The sequence below is a fragment of the Scomber scombrus genome, chromosome 23 (genome assembly GCF_963691925.1).
Source record: "Scomber scombrus chromosome 23, fScoSco1.1, whole genome shotgun sequence".
Lineage (NCBI taxonomy): Eukaryota > Metazoa > Chordata > Actinopteri > Scombriformes > Scombridae > Scomber > Scomber scombrus.
Genome location: NC_084992.1, coordinates 22,717,133 through 22,738,108, shown reverse-complemented (window position 1 = coordinate 22,738,108; position 20,976 = coordinate 22,717,133). Strand labels below are relative to the sequence as shown.

Below are 20,976 nucleotides of genomic sequence, written 5' to 3'. Positions count from 1 at the left end.
TGCACTCTACTGGAGCCACCACAGGAAGGGAGAAGGGAGTCCCTCCCCAGCATCCATAACCCCCCCCCCCTCCCCCCCGCCCCCCCCCGCCCCACATACTGTAGATCTCCTCTGCTGCCTGTCATCCACATGGCAGACGCCCTTGATTTGTACCCCCTTGCCTCTCCCTGTGGACCTTTAAATAACCAAACACACACACACACACACACACACACACACACACACACACACACACACACACACACACACACACACACACACACACACACACACACACACACACACACACACACAGATCATCTGTAGGTGCAGGCAGCTCTAATATATCACCGTGTCAAACGGAAACGTTGGACCCGAACAGATGCTTGACATTGGCGCTTGTTGTGCAGAGACGTTCACACGGTTTCTGACTCTGATATAAAAACCCTGCAGCAGCTTGTGGAGGGACTGCAGCTGCCCCTGCATTCAGGCTGCAGTGAGACCTTTCAGCAATGATATGCATACAGCACCTACTCCAAAAAGCAATCTTTACCAACGTGTAACATACATAAAAAGATGCACTTTGTGGAGTTCTTCCATCAGGACAAATTGAAAGCTCACTCAATATTTGTTTAACTCAGGTGTTGAATAGGTGATGTGCAGCTCTTCTCTTCTTCTCTTTCTCTCTCTCTCTCTCTCTCCTGTTGGTGAGGAATGGGGCTGCTACTGACCTTGAGTTATTTTTAGCACAATGGGGGCGCTGCAAACTGGGAGCAAAGCTTAGAGATACTCTGTGGAGTCTGCAGCTTACCACGGTGTAGTCTGCACGCCGCTGCACCTACAGAGAGAAGGCTGCTCATATTCATCCAGCTACACACCATCACATGTAGAGCAACCTCAATATTAGACTTAAGGAGGTTTTTCAGGTTTATTATTACTTGGGATCTTATATATATTGGACAAAACTACAAAAAATAAATTGTAACTGTCCTTTAAAGTGGTGAACAAACACTCACCAAACATGTGTTCATTTCAACACAATTTATTTACAACTTCTCCATACACCTCATGTTCCATTTGAAGCCTTGGCATCTACTTTTGCATGTTGCTCTCTGTTCATCATGTCAACAGTCTGTTTCCTGTACTTTCTTTTTAAACACACACTCCACTGTTCATGTTCTCGTTCACAGTCTCACAGTCTTTACTCAGCAGGTTCCGTCGTCACCGTCCTCTGAGTGCTTCCCAGGTCTGTTCTTCAGTCGACGGGGCCCTGGAAGATGAGTTTGATGTGGCCCTGCTCCCCTGTCAACCAAGTACCACAGAAGGGGCAGGCAGCGTGGAAGGCGTGGGTGCCGTGGGGTAACGGGATCTGGCTCCACCCCACCACTGTCTTTTCTGAGCATACGTGACCGCAGGGGCAGAAAGCGTGAGTGGGCGGCCCTGCGTCCAGGTACAATCCTCCCTCACAGCCCAACCACAGCGGCACGTAGGGGCCGACTCGCCGGCACATGGGGCACTCCCTCTCCCCGGTGCTGGCGGGCGCCGTGCCCCCTGGACCGGCGGGGCCTTTCTCCTTGCGGTAGCCCCAGTTATGGTAGCCGTGTACGTGCCCGCAGTTGACGTAGACCCAGGGCTGCTTCTTGTCGACGATCTCGCGCTGGGCCAGGCTGGGGAAGGCCAGAGTGTTGAAGCCCACAGGACACTGGGGCCTGGCGGCGTTCAGCTCCTGGCGAAGGGACTCCAGTTGTTTGAGGGTGGGGGTGTGGCGCAGTCCGGCAGGGGTCCGCCACAGCAAGGTGGCCCCACACAGATCAATCAGAGAACCGTCCTGGAGGGTGTTTGACTCATTTTCCACCTGAGAAGAAAACAGAGGGAAGAAAAGTAGAGAAGGAAAGAGAAGAGAGGAGGTTAGATCAGCTGTTATACCTGGACTGTCATCATCAAAGAGACAGAGCATACTGCTGGGAATATGTTTACTGCTCTGCATTAGACTGGTCCACAATAACCAGTGGTGGAGAGTAACTAAATACATTTACTCAAGAACTGTACATAAGTTTTTCTACATCTCAGAGGGAAAATTTGTACTTTCTACTCCACTACATTTATTTGACAGCTTTTCAGGAATGGATAATATAACAAGCTTTTAAAATACAACACATAGTTAAAGATGAAACCAGTGGTTTCCAACCTTTTTGTCTTTTGACGTCTTACATAAAGCAGTGTGTAGTCGGCTCACATTTCAGATGTCTATGAGTTGTTAACAGCTCCACCAAATAGTGATTTTTCCCTCTAAACTTCTCTCATGGTTTCATTTCAATAAATGTTCAAATGATCCAATATTTCAGCAAAAATCAAAGATTAGAGAAAAAGTCCAAAAACTGAAAATACATTTGTGTATCAGAACTTAGTTTTTTCTTCTTTCCTCTCCCATTAATCATCTCAACACCCCTCACATTTATCTGCTGACCCTTTGGAGGGGCCCCACCCCTAGGTTGGGAACCACTGGACTAAACTAGCTAACTGTATATAAAGTAGTGTAAACTAGCTCCACCTCCAGCAGCTACAACAGTAACATGCTGCTCTAACACTGATGCTTCACTATTAATAATCTAATGATGTCATAATAATAATATATCAGTCAGAGGACCAAACTACTACTTTACTGTAATACTGCATACTACATCACTCATAATACTGCAGTACTTTTACTGTAATACTGCATACTACATCGCTCATAATACTGCAGTACTTTAACTGTAATACTGCATACTACATCACTATAATACTGTAGTACTTTTACTGTAATACTACATACTACATCACTCATAATACTGCATTACTTTTACTGTAATACTGCATACTACATCGCTCATAATACTGCAGTACTTTAACTGTAATACTGCATACTACATCGCTCATAATACTGCAGTACTTTAACTGTAATACTGCATACTACATCACTATAATACTGCAGTACTTTTACTGTAATACTGCATACTACATCACTATAATACTGTAGTACTTTTACTGTAATACTACATACTACATCACTCATAATACTGCATTACTTTTACTGTAATACTGCATACTACATCGCTCATAATACTGCAGTACTTTAACTGTAATACTGCATACTACATCACTCATAATACTGCAGTACTTTTACTGTAATACTGCATACTACATCGCTCATAATACTGCAGTACTTTACTGTAATACTGCATACTACTTCACTCATAATACTGCAGTACTTTAACTGTAATACTGCATACTACATCACTCATAATACTGCAGTACTTTTACTGTAATACTGCATACTACATCACTCATAATACTGCAGTACTTTTACTGTAATACTGCATACTACATCGCTCGTAATACTGCAGTACTTTTACTGTAATACTGCATACTACATCACTCATAATACTGCAGTACTTTTACTGTAATACTGCATACTACATCACTCATAATACTACAGTACTTTTACTGTAATACTGCATACTACATCGCTCATAATACTGCAGTACTTTTACTGTAATACTGCATACTACATCACTCATAATACTGCAGTACTTTTACTGTAATACTGCATACTACAACACTCATAATACTGCAGTACTTTTACTGTAATACTGCATACTACATCACTCATAATACTGCAGTACTTTTACTGTAATTCTGCATACTACATCACTCATAGTAGGATTTTTCAGGCGGGACTTTTAGATATCATACTATACTATAGTACTTTTACATTGCTGTTTGGGTACTTTTACTTAAGTAAATGATGTGAATACTTTTTCCGCAACTGACTATGAAGGAATCTCCCTCAGGACCACCACATGATGGCACTATGCTCATTGAGCTCTGGTTCTGACAGGTGACATATTCTTCAAAATACCAATATTATCAGCACATAGGCATCAAGTGTCTATAAACCAGTCAGTTTAAAACAGTATCTTTGTAATGTACAGTCTGTTATATTGCTTGTTTACAAACACAGGTGGGGCCACCATGGAAACCCACTTAGGACCCATATTTGCAGCCCAAATGTAACCCTTTTGGGGCCCACATGGACATGCTGGCTGGGTTTATATTTAAGGTTCAGCTAGTGGAACATGTTTGTGGAGGTCTTAAATTTGGAAGAAACTACGCTGACATAACAATAAAGCATTGAACCTCACACATTTTGCATGACTTCACACTGATGTCACACAGCTCATTTCTATGGCCTTGGGTCATATCAAAGTGAGTAACCTCAACCCTTGTCAAGTGAATTTAGGACTCATTTTCCCCAATAACCCCCTTCATCTTACCAATTTCCCCCTCTGCTGGGCTGAGCGGGTCTCCCTCAGAGCGAAGACGTTACCACAAACTGAGATTTCCCTCCAGACACCCGGAGCCGGCTCAGACACAAACTCCCCCGCCGGGTGCATCACCAGCACCCCATTGGTTGTCAGGCCGTCCATCAAGCCATCCGACGTCCTCCATTTGGCAGCTCGCTCCTAAGAGAGCCCCACCCACCACACACACACACACACACACACACACACACACACACACACACACACACACACACACACACACACACACACACACACACACACACACACACACACACACACACACACACACACACAGACACACAGAGCAGGCAGACATAAAGGTTATGAGAATGATGGGGAGGCACAGAGAGGGAGGAGGGATGCTGTTGGAGGTAGGTGGATGTCAGAGGTGGCTGGCTAGAAAAACAGCCAGCTTTGCTTTTCTCTGCTGCTATATTTAGCTACGTACAGAATGACTACTGACTAATGCACAGATAGATACACTCACACCTAAGAAAAAAAACAATGTATTATGAACACAAATGAGCTCTCAGGGAAGGAAACAGCACATTTCTGGCAGCTGAATTAAAAAAAAAACACTTTAAAATGCAGCATAAGCATTTACCTGTGGAAGCATTCATTTAGAGGAAAGAATATTTTCACTGGATGAGTTAAAGGATAATTCCTTATTACAAGCTCTGATGCTGGTAAGTGGACCTTTGTGCTTAAACTACCCATCCAATATTGTTACTTAAGATTTATTTTTATAGTTTCAGCCGTTATATCTATTGGCATTAATAACATTGTCCTCCATATTAATATCCACAGGGTGAAATTTGCTGGTGGCGATGGTGGGATGAGTTATTTTTGTCACCAATGGGGACAAAAATGTTTCCCCCCCCCCCTGACTTATGCTGCTTCACCCATAGACCATATAAAATATATCAAATTAACAAAATGTAAGTAAAGCGCTACAACATGAGAACAGTTATTGGTGCAAACATATAAAAACATACAACAATAAAATCAGAAATGGACTTTCACTGTCAGCACTTGTGCGACACTTGTGTGACAATAACAATGATGCTGCATCTAGGCTACATGATGGTGCAGTAATGATAGTATATACTGAATTTCAAGAATGACATTTAGTGTATTGGCACATCTGGCCGAGTGGTGCTATCCACAGGGTCTCTTTAAATGAAATGAAATAGTACAGTCTAGACCTGCTCTATGGGTAAGATAACTTTTGTTGTAATTTGGTGCTATATAAATAAAGATTGATTGATTGAGTAGTGAAAGGAGTGTTGGGTGATTTCATTCTGCTGTGTTAAATTAGCATGACACTTTTGTTTTGTTGTACAGGATCACATCTTCTATGTGTCTGGATGAGGAAAGGATGAGACATGAATGTGACATCACATCACTGAGAGTGACATATCATGCTACTTGATGAATTCATTTTTTTTAAAGGATTCAAATATTCCTTCAAATTCAAGTTTTGTCTCAAGTTCAAGTTTTGTAATTGTTTTATTTAAGTTAATAATTACTTTATAAATGTTACTTTAACAGCTGCAAGAAATAGAAATATCCTAATAGACTTAATTGACTGTAGAGGCCCACTGTGCCTCTGAATAAAATCATTTTAATAACACCCCCACCTCTCTGAACATTCACATTATAAGCTGAGATCTGGGAACAAGATGACATCACTACAATAAAGTCCACTCGGTCATGACAAAACGAGCAATCACATGATCAGACATGTTGTAAACAAACCCTGATGTTACCCCCACATCACTTTTGGTTTTATATCCAAGTGATTAGGCTCAGTGGTTCCAACCATTTTTTTTGGCTGTGACAGACTTACTCCTTCTTTTTTTTCCCTATCAGAGTTTTTTTGCGATGCTACAATGTTACCAGCCGTGAGCTTGGTGAGTAAAATGTTTATTTATAACAGAAATGATGGGCAAAACTACATAAATAAAACCTAAGTTGTAATAAACTAGCATAATCCTTGAATCTCTTTAACCCTCCTGTCGTCCTCCCGGGTCAAATTGACCCCATCATCTCTTTTGACTGTTCCTTCTTTCCTTCCTTCCTCTTTCTTTAATTTTTCCTTCATTCTTCCCCTCCTTCCCTCTTTCTTTGCTCCATCCTCCTTCCATGCTTCCTTCCTCACTTCCATCCTTCCTTCATTCTTTCCTTCATCCCTTCCTTCCTTCCTTCCTTCTTTCCTTCTTTCCTCACTTCCTTCCTTCCTTCCTCCTTTCCTTCATCTCTTCCTTCCTCCTTTCCTTCCTTCCTTCATTCATTCCTTCCTCATTCCTTTCTTCCTTCCTTCTTTCCTCACTTCATTCCTCCTTTCCTTCCTCCCTTCCTTCTCTTCTTACTTCCTTCTTCTTTTCTTTCCTCCCTCCCTCCCTCCTTACTCATTTCCTTCCTTCCTTACTTCCTCATTCCTTCCTTCTTTCCTCCCTTCCTTCCTTCCTTCATTCCTTCTGTCCTTCCTTATTTCCTTCCTCCCTTCCTTCGATCATTCCTTTCTTCCTCCCTCTTTTCCTTCCTTCCTTCCTGAGGACAACAGGAGGGTTAATGTGTGAAGCCAAAGAACTGTAGCTCTTCAGATCGCATGTTAGCGAACAGGCAAAACTAGATCTTTTGCTCATAATATTGGCGATCTTACCTAAATGCTAACAGCTCTTTGACTTTAGCGCCCCCTAATGTTAGTATCAAATACTGCACTGTTTCAGGACATGCTGCTAACCTCCATTGATCTGACCTGAAGACAGATGACAGATGCAACATATAGACTAAAGCTAATTCCACTGGGATTGTCTCATGTGCTACTTAAAAAACAATCACATAAAAATACACATAGGAGCTTTAAATATCTATGAGGATGTCTTTCACCTCAATGCAGATGTTTATATGAAATCAAAACATTCATGAATAATTGTGTCGAATCAGACCAGATGTCTCATTAAAAACAATTCAGGTCAAGGTCTTCTCATATACAATCATGCATTATTTATCAATTCCACAAATATATACAGTACTCATCTGCATCAAACAGTTCAGAGGAGAAACAAAAGAGCCTCATTCAGTCCTGATTTTTAATAAAAGGACAAAATGTGTTCCATATAGCAGTGTAAGTTTAGTCCTGATGGCTGGAGGAGTTATACAAGCCTCAGTGGTGTGTGTGTGTGTGTGTGTGTGTGTGTGTGTGTGTGTGATGAGCACTGCTTGCTGACGTTATCTCTGTCTGACTGCTGGCCTAGTTGTCGGGGGTCCTGATGAATCTTGCATGGGATGAAGTCATGCCGTCATGAGAAAGGGCTATTATTGGTTTGCATGGCTTTGTGCACGTACGTGTCACGTTTAAGACTGCCTCATCCCAGAAGCTCCTGCTCTGGTTTGGAAGCTTTCACATCATAAAATATACTATATGTACTTTTAATATATCTAATTACTTAAAGGAGCAGTGTGTAGGATTTAGTAGCATCTAGACGTGAGGTTGAATATTATATTACATTTCTGCCAGGTCCATTCAGCTAGATTCCACTAAATTCTACACACTGAAAAAGAAACATGTTTTTTTATTAACAAAGAGGGGTCTTCTCTGTATTCCAGTATGCTCACCTTGACAGTAACATGTTAAGCTTAAGCACAGAGTATCATTTCAATGCTTTAAACATGTGTATGTATTAGTACATGTGTGTCTGTTTGGTTTTTTAGCTTGTAGCTGATGTGACGCTGGGCAAAGCTCCTCACAGTCATATCCAGTGATGTGGACACACAGTGAGACACAGTGTGTCCAGATGAGGACTGCTGAGCTGGCCGGATGGTGCATGACTGTGAGGCTGTAGTGGATGTAAGCAGTGTGCTCCTCTCTATTAAAAGCTTAGAATCGTATTTTTTGTACTTCTGGCCATCATTTCTATCACTTATTAATTTATATTGTATTTTATTTTAATTTATTTAGCCTTTATTTAAGCAGGTCGGTCCCATTGAGATCAAGGATCTCTTTTATAAGGGAGACCTGGCCAAGACATCAGCAACACAGTTACAGTAAAAGAATCACACAACATATAAATGAGATCCATTAAAACGTACTCATATAAAACACTTACACACACACACTCCAGAGTTTTCACTAGTGTTTAAATTCAGACAAGGGTACGAGGTTTTGAAGATGAAGTTCAAGATTGTAAATTATTCCAAAGTATAGCATCAGGAGCCAAAAACCTAAAAAGCTTTCTTTCCCAATTCAGTTCTTACTTTAGGAAAAACAAATCGCAAAATATCCATAGAGTGAAGATTGTGATCTCCTTGTTTTAAAAGAGAAGATAAGTAAGAGGGAATATTCATTCATTTTTAATGTGGAATTTTTTAAATATTGTTCAGAGTAATTGCAATTACATATTTTAACTCAATTCTTAACCCATCAGACTTTGTTGTAGTGATGTCACTGTATTAACTCAATGAATAAAAGGTTATTATTACTTATAAGAATTTACCTAAAATTTACCTTTAAAGCATCAAAAGCCATTTAATGTATAACACAGCATATATACAGTGTTTAAACACAAACTGAAATATTATATATTATATTATGTTATAATATGTAGTTTATTCACAGAGCGGGTATGTAACCAGACATCTATCTGACCAATAGCTTTAGACAGGAACATACGACCAGAGGCAAGGCCAGAGCACCATTACACATACACACACACACACACACACACACACACACACACACACACACACACACACACACACACACACACACACACACACACACACACACACACACACACACACACACACACACACACACACACACACACTGCTCCCTAAAGCCAGGTCACATGCACTGACACCCATTTTCACAGCTATGATGTCACCCGTGGGTGGCCCATCCATGTCCCTGTTGTCGCTTCGGTTGCTATGGTTACCAGTCCCTGAGTAGTAGGTAGAGTACTCACCCCCAGGAAGATGTTCTTGGAGGAGTCAAAGCCGGCGGCGTAGATGCGGGCGGTGTAGGGAGCACTGCGCTCACACATGATGCGGCAGGCGTAGCGGGAGATGGTGCTCTGGGCCGACTGGCCTCCACCACCACCTTCCCCTGCTGCACCCCCGCCCTGACCACTGCTGCTGCCTGCTGTGTCCGTCACCACGAAGTCGATCATGCTCTCTGTGGACCGGCCAATCTGAGACAACCAAGAGAGAGGGCTGATGTCATCAAAAAGAAACAGAAACAATCATATAGTGTACATGTAATATCCTACTGTATCATGTGTGGATAGAAAGGTTTTTATATGAGATGTAACACAGTACATCAGAGAATCAGCCATGTGTTCCAACAACACAGTCTGCCTTTAAAGAATCTGCATCACAGCCAACATGTAGTGTGTTGATGACATAAAAAGTTACAAAATAGAAAGTTGTGTTAAGTTTTTGCTACTGGTGACTGTGACTGGACAGCTTCAGACAGCCAGTTACTGCTCTCTGTGATCACTTACACTGTGCTTCAATATATGTGGAGCGCTTTGGGGCTGTGTCTCAGGAGGTAGAGCGGCCATCCACATGTTGCTGTGTCCTTGGACAAGATACTTAACCCCAAATTACTCCCGATGGTTGCGCCAATGGTGTATTAATGTGTGTGAATGGGTGAATGTGACATGTAGTGTAAAAGTCCTTTGAGTGGTCAAAAAAACTAGAAAGGTGCTTTATAAGTACAGTCTATTTACCATTTACTTCCATTTTTCTATGGAACATTTTGGGGTCGTCTCCCACACAGTGGGACAGTCCCAAATGGGGCTAAGGTGAGGTCTTAGGTATATTTATTATTTACAGATATAATTGGTGTTAGGTTGGGATCAGTTTAAACATGGTTAGTTGGCTAATTGTTTCTTTGAATGAAACTCAAGAGCGTCCTTTGAATTGGCGACATCTCTTTCACCTTCTACTTCAACAATAGTCCCCATTAAACTGTTGAGAGTGTATTCTGTGGATTATCTGTTTCTGGAAATAGTTGTTGAATTGAATCATGGTTGAGACAGATATCCTAAAACCTGCACACTATAAAATCAATATGATCTGCACGACTAGATTCCACTAGAGGTCACAGAGTAAACATGTGGATGAAGCGAGCTGTTAACAGAGTAGACAGAGGGAGGCAGACAGTCATGGATAGTTTGGAGCGGAGCCCTGTAAGATCTGTCTGCTGGAGTCACAGCTTTGTATGGATCTGCTTGATGATGAGAGAAGGAGGCTGGAAAACAACTGTGAGCTGCTGAGAGCAGACAGGTCTGACTCATCTCCTCTTGTATATTTTATCTCCTCAATCTTTGTCTTCCCTCTCTCTGGCTGATACTCTTTTTCTTGTGCTACCTCTTGCTTATTCCACTGATGCTGCAGTCTGGAGAAACCTCACAAATTTGCAAACAAATGACTTCTGTACTCACTGAGAGGTATATGACTTATTCTTCTCACTGACTCTACAGTACTGAGAGGTTCAATCGCTGTTAGACTTAATATTAAAATCTGCAGGACATCTCATTTAAGCTTGTCTTATGGTGGTTCGGAATCTCTTGTTAAGAGCCATTCTCTGTTAAGTCAGGCCTCAAAGATGAACCCCAAAACTATTGTTGTAGTTGAAATATTACCACATTCTAACATCATTATTGTGTCAGAATGAAGCTTCCCCATGTTTATCTGAACACCAATCAGTGATGGATGATCATCGGGGATACTACAGCACTATGAAGTGTTGTGGAATAATTTCCCACTGAGCACCTCCAGAAAAATGAGCCGACACCTCAATAAAACTGGAATTAAAAAGTAAGAAAGATAATCTCAGATGAACCAAACATGAATTAAACTAACATAGCGTTCCAGGCCTAAACTGTAGCAAACAGTAGGTTTCACAAAAACAAAGTAGTTAAAAGAGTGAGTTGTAATCCTACCTACCTTGAGCAAGAGACACTCAAAGCATGTGTCTATCAGTAAATACAGGTATATGACATTAATGTCTTTTTTATGTCACCCCTGGGATTTTGTAAAGCCTTAAAAGACTGAGAACCCTCAAGTCTCTCTCTTTCCTTTTACCATGACCGTGGACAACGGTATGGTGGTTTACTCGTTGATCTGTTGATATGTTTTTTTCTCTATATTTCTGAACTTTAAGAGAATTTTAACACTTTTTCTCCACTTTTTCTGGAACCCTCAAAACTCAGAGGTTTTCATTCTCTCAGCCACCGGTGACTGAGGGTAAGTATACTCTAGCAACAGGGTTTGATTCTTCTATTTATTATAAATGTAAAACAAGTATATATTTCTATAAACATAAAGCCTGTTTAGTTTTGCCTCTAAAACTGAGAGACTGCAGTGAGATTTTGTTGTTGTTTTTTTGCCAGAAGTTTTGGAAATGGGTTATATCTGATACTTCCTGTTCAGTTTCTGATCAAAATAGACCTTCGGGGTGTTACAGATGTAGATGCATATTTTTCACCCCGTCTTAAACTACTGGTTGCAATTGCGCATGGAGAGACTCCGACACCTGTGGAGCCCCTGGAGCTCTTGGAACATGTGTTCCACATGGTTAAGACAATTACCCAGGGAGATGGAGACCTGACTTACAGCAGGAGACAAACAACCCTCCTTGCACCAACAGCATCAACGAGTCTGATGATACTCTTCCACCCCAACAACCACTAGGTTGTTCTAAGTATACACTAGAAACAGGGTGTCATTTTTGCATTTATTATGAATATATTTTAATAAATTTATAACCTGTTTAGTTTTGGAAAACTGTCATTCTGATACTTTCTGTTCATTTTCTAATCAAAATAGACCTTTTGGGTGTCACAGGTCTAGAGGGGTGTTTTTGACCTCTTCCACAGCCAAACCCACCGGTTTTGACTAAACCTGAAGAGAGCCAGGATTCTGCATTGGACTCGGTCAGGTCAACCCCCCAAGGAGACAGAGGTCAGAGCATGAAGCGTGGAGAAAAAAAAAGCCTCGTAGCAGCCCCTGTAATACAACCCCACGGCCACCGGGGACTGGGGGTAAGTCTTATATCTAAGTCTCTTACATTGGAGAATAATTCAGAGCGGATGCAGTGGCAGGACAGGCTGGAGAGGCTCGAGGTCGGAGGAGATTGTGGTCCTACTTTGATGCCGTGTTTAAATATGCTGATGAAAAGATGAGGTCAAATATCTGATATGCCATTGACTTGATAAATGTAGGGTAACAATGTGATCTTGTTATTCTATACAGACAACCCATGTTTGTTATAGACAGACCCTGTAGTACCCTTACAATTACAAAACCAAAACTCCTCCACAAGACTGAGAGTGCTTTTTTCATGTCTCATTGTAGGACCTAGCAGGTGTTTATCTTTCCAAAAATGTTTTGGAAAACTGAACATGTGATGAATATAGTACCTGGTAGTATTGTATAGATTTATACTTCTTATCAACCTCCTGTTCACTGAACTGCAAAAGAAGAATAAATAGATTTAATTTGTGAACAGCCTGCCTGATTCTTTTGAAGATGAAAACACCTGTTTCTCTCTGATCAGCATCATTTCATCATTCTGGACGATTTTATTTTTCACATCCTGAAGTGGTAAAGATTTTCAAATATGAGCGTCATGAGGCTGACGCAAAATGTTCTTCATCAAGGTAAACACAGTGGTACCAGCAGTCTAAACTGTAGTTATTTGAGGTGGTTTAAAAACCCTTGAGACAGATTGCAGATGAATATATTAGCTCATCAAATCTTAACCCTAAAACCAAAAAGCCTTTTTCACGGAAAGTTTTGAAGACGATACCAAAGAGCCTCACCAGTATTTAATCATCGACCTCACACCAGCCTTTCCAGAACTGTACAGACTCAGATTAAGAGTACTACCCCATTAGTGGCTGGCAGTCTATCTACCAGGGTTATTATAGTTAACGAAAACCATGACTAAAACTAAAACTAGCTGTGAAAAAACTATTTAGTTAACTGAAATAAAGATAAAAACTACAATGAACAATGTGAAACGAACTAAAGCAAAGAAAAAGGTAGATAGATAAAATCAGCTTCTATTTTTACTGTGTCCTGCTCAGTTTGACGTCTTGACATTACAGGCTAGTTCCAGAAGGTGGCGGCATAGTGGATGCGTTCTTAAAACTAAATAAAAACTCGACTAAAACTACTTAGTAAGTAATGCACCCTCACTGAAAGCTCTTTGCCGTGCATCACCTCAGAAACGTAGACATTCTAAGACATTCTGCACCGTTGTTCCTAAGATTTTTTTTCAGCCTTCAATCTTTTAAAAGGTAACATCCTTGAGTCTGCTTGTCAATACAAAACACTAAAAAGGCTAAAGAAAACTGAGGCAGACTGCTGGTTGATAAAAGAACCATTCCCATCATTGGAAATCCGATAGGAAGACTCATCCCAAAATAATGTCTCAAAAAATGTTTCTGGTGTCGTCTCACTCAGTCTGAGCCCACGATGAGACAAATGGCTGAACATGATTTGGATGGTAAAATGAGAGCCGTAGTAAATGAGCCGGGATTGAAGGCTTATGAAAAAATTTAAAAAATACAACGCTCTGCTGCAGAAATACCTCTCTGTGCTCCAACAAGGTGAAAAGGAGAACGTCACTGAGTGTAACTCTGACTCAAGACAACGATGAAAAAGACTCCACTGTACTTGGTGCTGGCCGTGGTCCTGAAACAGAGCCGACTGAAGGAGGTCTAGGAAAAACAACGACTGAAGTACTGAAAAGCCTTCTTGAGCATGACTGAAAAAATGCGTATATCATGAAGAAATGAACTCATGGTGGATCCAAAAGGATTTGTTTATAAGGGGCAGGCTGTGAAAGGCTCTCTTACAAAAAATCCCAGTCATTTTACCCCCGAGTCCTTATACTCTGGCGGAACTCAATATCCCCTTATCCTCCGTGAGCTAACCTCGAGCTCGTGATCAGGAACAAAAAAAGAAAAAGACATCTCTTTCCTGTTTTGACTTTTCCCCTTAAAAAATTGACCGCGTAGACATTTTTTTATGATGACAAAGTTTTATTGAAAAAAAAAAAGTTTGGTCTCCAGACATTTTTTTGAGGATTTTTGTTCATTTTCTTCTTCTTCAGCAACCCAATAATTCATTCCATTTACCTCGGAAGCTGGAAGTTGGAGTTGAAAATGACGTCACGCCTGACAAGTCAGAAAACCAGGTTAGCCACTGATAGCAATACCGGTTGATAAAAACGTATTTTGCTCATACAAATAACGCAGCAAGTGGAAATCTCTGACTGGGAACTTAGAAATTCCGACTTCCAAGTAAAACTGGAACGCATCATAAAACTCCACCCTCTCTTGGTTTTTAGAACCCGATTCACTATGGATCGGATTGCACTCCTCAAGGGGGAGGGGATGAACCACTCTCTCATTAGGCCATACCTACTTATAATGTGGGATCATCTGATTGGATGACCCGACCTGTCAAAATCTTTTGACAAAAGGGGTCAAATATCACTCTCACTTTTACAACACTCCTAGCAGACAATCTTCTTTTTCTTTAAAGACTTTGTTTCCTACTGAAAATAATTTCCAACGTGTCCTAAAGTTCCTTCCCTCACACCAGTAAACATTGGTCAGGCTCCAAAGCCAATATACAGAAAAAAAAATGCAATTAAGTAACATGGAGCTTATGTGTGCATTTCCTTGAAATACAGACATGTCAGTGTTAATGTCTCCCTCTAATGATTAGTATGTTTGGTCTGTTTTAGGTTAAGAAATAGTTATGCAGAGTGTGCAGAGGGTCCCAGAGTGGCATCTTTTTCATACCCAGTAATGCGCTGGTTGGACACTACATGAAAAACCCAACAAAATACGCCTCAGGTTTTTGATGCAGAATGTATGTATGTATATTATTTCATACCAAAACTTTTGATTTCGTTGTTGCATTGTTGTAAAGTTGTTGTGAGTAGAGTTGGGATCTGACAGCTGGTTCCATTCTGGATTCAGTTCCCATTTGGCAAAACACACACATTTGCTAAGCTCTTATGCCAACCAATATCTTATTGAGAAATCATCTTATTGTGGAGATGACAGAACAGAGACAAAACACAGAAACTGCTGTAGCCGCAAGTCATGGACAGACAGCATGTTGTTAGTGGTGGTACTGAAGAGCAACTGTCCCACCAGCATCAAACTGGACCTAAGTGACATTTGGAGGCACATGTAAAGCTAATTATCTATCTAGTGTGCTAACTTATGATAACCGTGCAGTTTTCTGCAGTGAATGTTTGTTTGGTGGCTCTTTTGAGTAGCTAAGATGCAGAACAGGACATGTGTTCATGTTTGTAAGTCAGATAAGATGGAGCCTTTAGGAGGAAAGCTAATGTGGGTCTGTGACTATTGTGTTGTGTAGCAGGATGCTATCAGGCTCAGTGTGACTGCCTGCTCTGCATATGATAGAACACTGATGTCACTGCTGTATGCCATGACAACAAACAAGGTAGCCATCTATGTAGACAGATAGCTAGTAGCAATCCCTGAAATTCATGTAAAACTAAAAGGCGCCATCATGAAACCAAAATAATATATGGATTTCTCAGTTTTGGATATATATGTGCTGTAACAGACTAAAAAATCAATTTCATCTCAGATGGGCTCAAAAGTGAATTCTGTACAGCTAAAATGAAACTTTTTGTTGATATGTGGTTAACATGCTCTCTACAAGCTGGTATCTGTGGCAAACATGTGATCCCAGACCTCTGTTTCCTTGCTGAACTCCAACACAAAGAGAGGAATTTTGGCTAAAAAATATCGTAACTGAGAAAGATGCCCACTTCATTTGTCAAACTCAGACTGCTGGAGTCTCATATTAGCTTCAGTTGAACCTCAGAGTGTGTTTTTGTACAGGGCTGAGGATTTGGGCCCCACAAAAACTAGGAAGAAATGAAGATTAAAGAAAATGAAATAAAGAAGAGGAATGTTTACAGTGACTAATAACTCTTTAGATACAGTAAGTGCACATATCATTTATCATCAGGATTATTGTGAAAATTGACATTGTTAAAATATATAGATTGATAATAACCCTCTCATCTCACTCTGAGAAATAAAGGTTTTAAACATATTTCCCAACATGATGAATTATGCCTTTTATGTGAAGTACTGAGTTTGAAAAATGGGAGTAGATGAGAAAAACAGGGAGCTTTATATTAACCCTTCTGTTGTCATCACATCAAGGAAGGAAGGGAGGGAGGAAAGAAGGAAAGAAGGAATGAGGAAGGAAAGGAGTAAGGAGGGAGGGAAGGAGGACGAGAGTAAGGAAGTAAGGAGAGAAGGAAGGAAGGAAAGAATGGAGGAAGGAAAGGAGGAAGGAAGGAAGGAAGGAAGGAAGGAAAGGTGGAAGGAAGGAAGGAAGTAAGGAAGGAAAGGAGGGAGGGAGGGAGGAAAAGAGGAAGGAAGGAAGGAGAGAAGGAAGGGAGGAAGGAAAGGAGGAAGGAAGGAAGGAAGTGAGGAAAGAAGTATGAGTAGGAGGGGAAGAACGAAGGGAAAATGAAAGAAAGAGGGAGGAAGAAAGGAAAGAAGGAAGGAAGGAAAGAAGGAACAGTCAAAAGAGATGGGGTCAATTTGACCCGGGAGGACGACAGGAAGGTTAAAATAAAATGAAGTATAACTATAAATAAAAATAAACGTTAATTCTAGATCAAGTCATATAGATAACATTTTGTGTCGGAATCGTATCTGTGTGTGTGTGTGTGTGTGTGTGTGTGTGTGTGTGTGTGTGTGTGCGTGCGTGTGTGTGTGTAGATACTGACCTGAAACATGTCTGTGTTGGTGTCATGGGTGTACTCCACAATGACAGAGTGGCTCCGTGACAGTGTGTAGGAGATGCTGTGCTGGCTTTTGTTGCTGAGTGCCTGCCAATGGAAAAGACATTATCCAGGTCATATGGCAAGGAGAGCTGAAGGTCTGCTCTCCAGGTACCCAGAGGACATTTCCTGTTCTGGAGGAACAACCCGCTCCGAACGATTGCTGTGATTTTATTAGCTGACACATTATTATGATGGAGTGACATCTACAGTTCTTCAGTCAATGTTAACAATATAAATACTATATATTTACAATACATATACATGGGTCAATGATGCGATGTAACTCGGTGTCAATTGGTGTAAGCAGTATTTTTTTAAATTAAAATCTGATTATATACAGGAAAATAAATATGAACTAAAATGTGGAATAAATATAATCCACTTTTGAAATGCAAAACTATGTTGTTGTTTTTTTAAAACAAATTTTAGATAATTTGTCAAAATGGTTTGTAGGGGCGTGCAGGTGGTCTAGTGGTCAGAGCGCCATATACGCAGCCAACCCCGGTTCTAATCCCAATCGGAGGTCCTTTGCTGCATGTCACCCCCCCCCCCCCCCCCCTCTCTCTCTCCCATGTTTCCTGTCTGTCTACTGCTAAATAAAGGCGTCTATGCCAACACAATTAAAAAAAAAAAAAGAAAAAAAAGGTTTTTAGGATATCTCCTGCTCTATAAAATGCTTTAAAATGTAAATGTAAAAAATACTCCAAACAAACCTGATGCTGCTTTTAAAACTATTTTTAAGATACACACACATACAACATTATAATATTTCAATCGGTACAAAAACGGAGTCAGGTCGTACTCAACAAACTACTGCTTTGATTTTCTCTTTTTCAATATTAATAGTTTTTATTCACTCATTATTTCAAGATGCTTGCACTTTGACACTTTTGATCTACTGTCAACGAAAACACTTCCTGAAGATGTTTCACATTAAAAGACTACAAGCAAGAGATGGATACTGTATTTTTCAGACAGTGTTCAGGTTTCACTGATGATAGCTTAATAGATTGGTAATAATTGGTGAATGAAAACAGAATTTCTATTAGTAAAGTAAAACTGAGTGCAGCATAGTGGTGAACTGACATGACTCTATTGTTGTACTGATGGAATAAATGCTGTGGAAATACAATCTGCCAATAACTGATATTTAACGGTCATTTAAATATCTGAAAGGATCCTTATTGTTTCCTTCACATTAGTTAAGCACAACAGGATTACCATAAGAACATTTCAAATTAAGATGAATTAGTACAATTCTTTTAACTCTCCTATTGGCCAACACCAGTTACCAACAGTTTCAGGAGAGACTCACTCCATATGATGTCATCCTTTTCACCGACATACTTTCTTTTAAAGATGTCAAATGAATATGTTGTGACTTCTTACCTTTGACACCAGAGGTGTTGAGACATTGTGGATAACATCAGGTTTGACCCCGTTGGCTTTGGGTCTCTTATAAAGAGCCAGGCGACTTCTTCTGCGACCCTTGTCCCCATTGGCCAGCGACCCATTGTGCCTGCAAAACATGAAATTGGGTTAAATTGACAGCCATTGCATTTCCTGTTTTGTTTTAGATATCTGTCCCTTCATATTGTGTTAAGTTCTACTTTCTCTGCTGTTTCTGCACATCATCTCCCACAGACTGCTCAGTCTGACACAACTGTGTATTGTCTCTGTATTTCTACTGATGAAAACAGACCTCTTCTGTTTATTTAAAGCAAACCAGATACATAAGATGATACTAAGGAGTCGGTTGCTCCAAGTTGCAAGAGTAATTCAAATAAGTATCCAGAAACTGTTTACCTTTGTTTCATTGTCCACTTTTAATTATTGTGACTAGACAAAGGCTAACATGATGGTTCATGATTAATGGACTGATCCAAAGCCCTTTAAAATATTGATTTGTAAGGATGATTTTACCCAAAATAAAGAAAATTGAAACTTAAATAGAAAAGAAATTAATTTTAATAAGCAGTATAATGATATACTAATTAAATAATTAAATAATCATAATTAAATGTTAAAAGGAAAAAGGAAGCTGAAAGAGGACAATTAATATTGAAATGACACTTGGTTATTATGAAATGGATAAAACAAAACAATAACCTGAGCATTTCTATTTAAGCTTTTCTTTTTTGTTTATTAAATCTATTTCAGTTTTCCATTTCTTAATAACCACTTTTTTCAGTTTCCCTTTTTTCCTTTTAATAGGAGGCTTATTATCTCAAGTAATAAAATAATAATAACTGATTTTCCACTTTTTAATTTAATTTGGAGAAAAAAACAAAAAAACAATCCTCCACAGATCCAAAGTGTTATCCCACAATGCAATGCACACAAAATAGACTTTGAAAAAAAGAGCAGCTGCTCAAAGCTGCAAAAAAAAGAAACATATTGAGGATAGTTGTAACATAGCTACAACTGTCAGGGATGTCAATTAAATCCTTGGCCACAGTTTGATTGATGTGCATGGTTGTAAATATTGTATCATTAACTGAGAACATGTATTGTGTATGTATTATGGCTCTGGGGATTGAATTGATAACCTGCTTTACCTGCATTGATCATGTGTTGGACATATGTATGGTGTGACAGGTATGTTAATATTGAGCAGGGTGAATTATTGGAGTTCTGTTTACCTATTATGGACAACATGTCGATCGTATTGTTCATAAACGGGCTTTAGATGTGACAACTGCTGCTGATCTGGAATTTCCTATTTGAAACCTCTTTATATACTTTTAATCATTGTATATAACAGTTTAACATGTTAAATGTAAAATGAATGCACTCACAGTACTGAGTGATTCTGAACACAGATTAAGTTCAGTATGAGTCAAATTAAATCACATCAAATAATGTGATAGCAAAAAAAAAAGCATACACACTGAAGTCACTATACATAATACAATAATCCCCAATAACCTCACTGTGTTCAAATAAAATACCTGTCGTCCATTCCATGGATTTATCCCAGATTGGGTATTATCCTGCATTAGCAGCCATGTTTATAACATATGAGAAACAACAGTCACTTCAGTCATGTTCTACTGCTCACAGAGAGAAGCCATGATTGGATGGATTTTGTAAAATGTTGGTGGCAGGTAATCCCCCTCTCCCTGTAATAACACTGACAGGGAACCAAGCCATTCTCATCATCCATTAGTGCATGGATCAATAGGTCGAGCAGTGGGAGCATATGTCTGTGTCTCTATCCTTGGAATACCATGTGGGAGAGATATGGTTTTACCATGCTTATATATACAATCTATACCATGTCTGTCTCTGCTGTGTCTCTCTGTCTTTGTAGTTTCCTGTGGTCGAAGAAAAGAACCAATACAGCAAAGTAAAGAAAAATCCAACTTAAAGCTAAAAACTAATATGAGCTTGATGTAGTATGCAGTATTACAGTAAAAGTACTGCAGTATTATGAGTGATGTAGTATGCAGTATTACAGTAAAAGTACTGCAGTATTATGAGTGATGTAGTATGCAGTATTACAGTAAAAGTACTGCAGTATTATAGTGATGTAGTATGCAGTATTACAGTAAAAGTACTGCAGTAATCTTTGATTTTTGCTGAAATATGAACCATGTGAGTTGTGAGTTTAGAGGGGAAAATCACTTTTTGGTGGAGCTGTTAACAACTCATAGACATCTGAAATATGAGCCTGACTACACACTGCTTTTTGGTTTCATATTTAACAATGTGTTGTATTTTAAAAGCTTTATATTATCCATTGTGTCAAATCTGCATCTGAAAAGTAACTAAAGCTGT

General features: G+C 39.8%; 1 protein-coding gene across 1 annotated transcript in view; it reads right to left on the bottom strand.

The window, feature by feature from the left end:
* Window positions 1-1,233: 1,233 nt before the first annotated feature.
* Window positions 1,234-20,976, bottom strand: part of peli3 (pellino E3 ubiquitin protein ligase family member 3) — a 24,450-nt gene continuing 4,707 nt past the window's right edge. Inside the window, exons 4-9 of the mRNA XM_062444522.1 lie at window positions 19,995-20,008; window positions 18,586-18,715; window positions 17,140-17,241; window positions 9,296-9,520; window positions 4,296-4,484; window positions 1,234-1,834 (exon numbers count right to left, since the gene is read on the bottom strand). Coding sequence (XP_062300506.1) covers window positions 1,235-1,834; window positions 4,296-4,484; window positions 9,296-9,520; window positions 17,140-17,241; window positions 18,586-18,715; window positions 19,995-20,008 — 1,260 coding nt within the window. The 3' untranslated portion in view covers window position 1,234. The remainder of the gene's footprint in view (window positions 1,835-4,295; window positions 4,485-9,295; window positions 9,521-17,139; window positions 17,242-18,585; window positions 18,716-19,994; window positions 20,009-20,976) is intronic.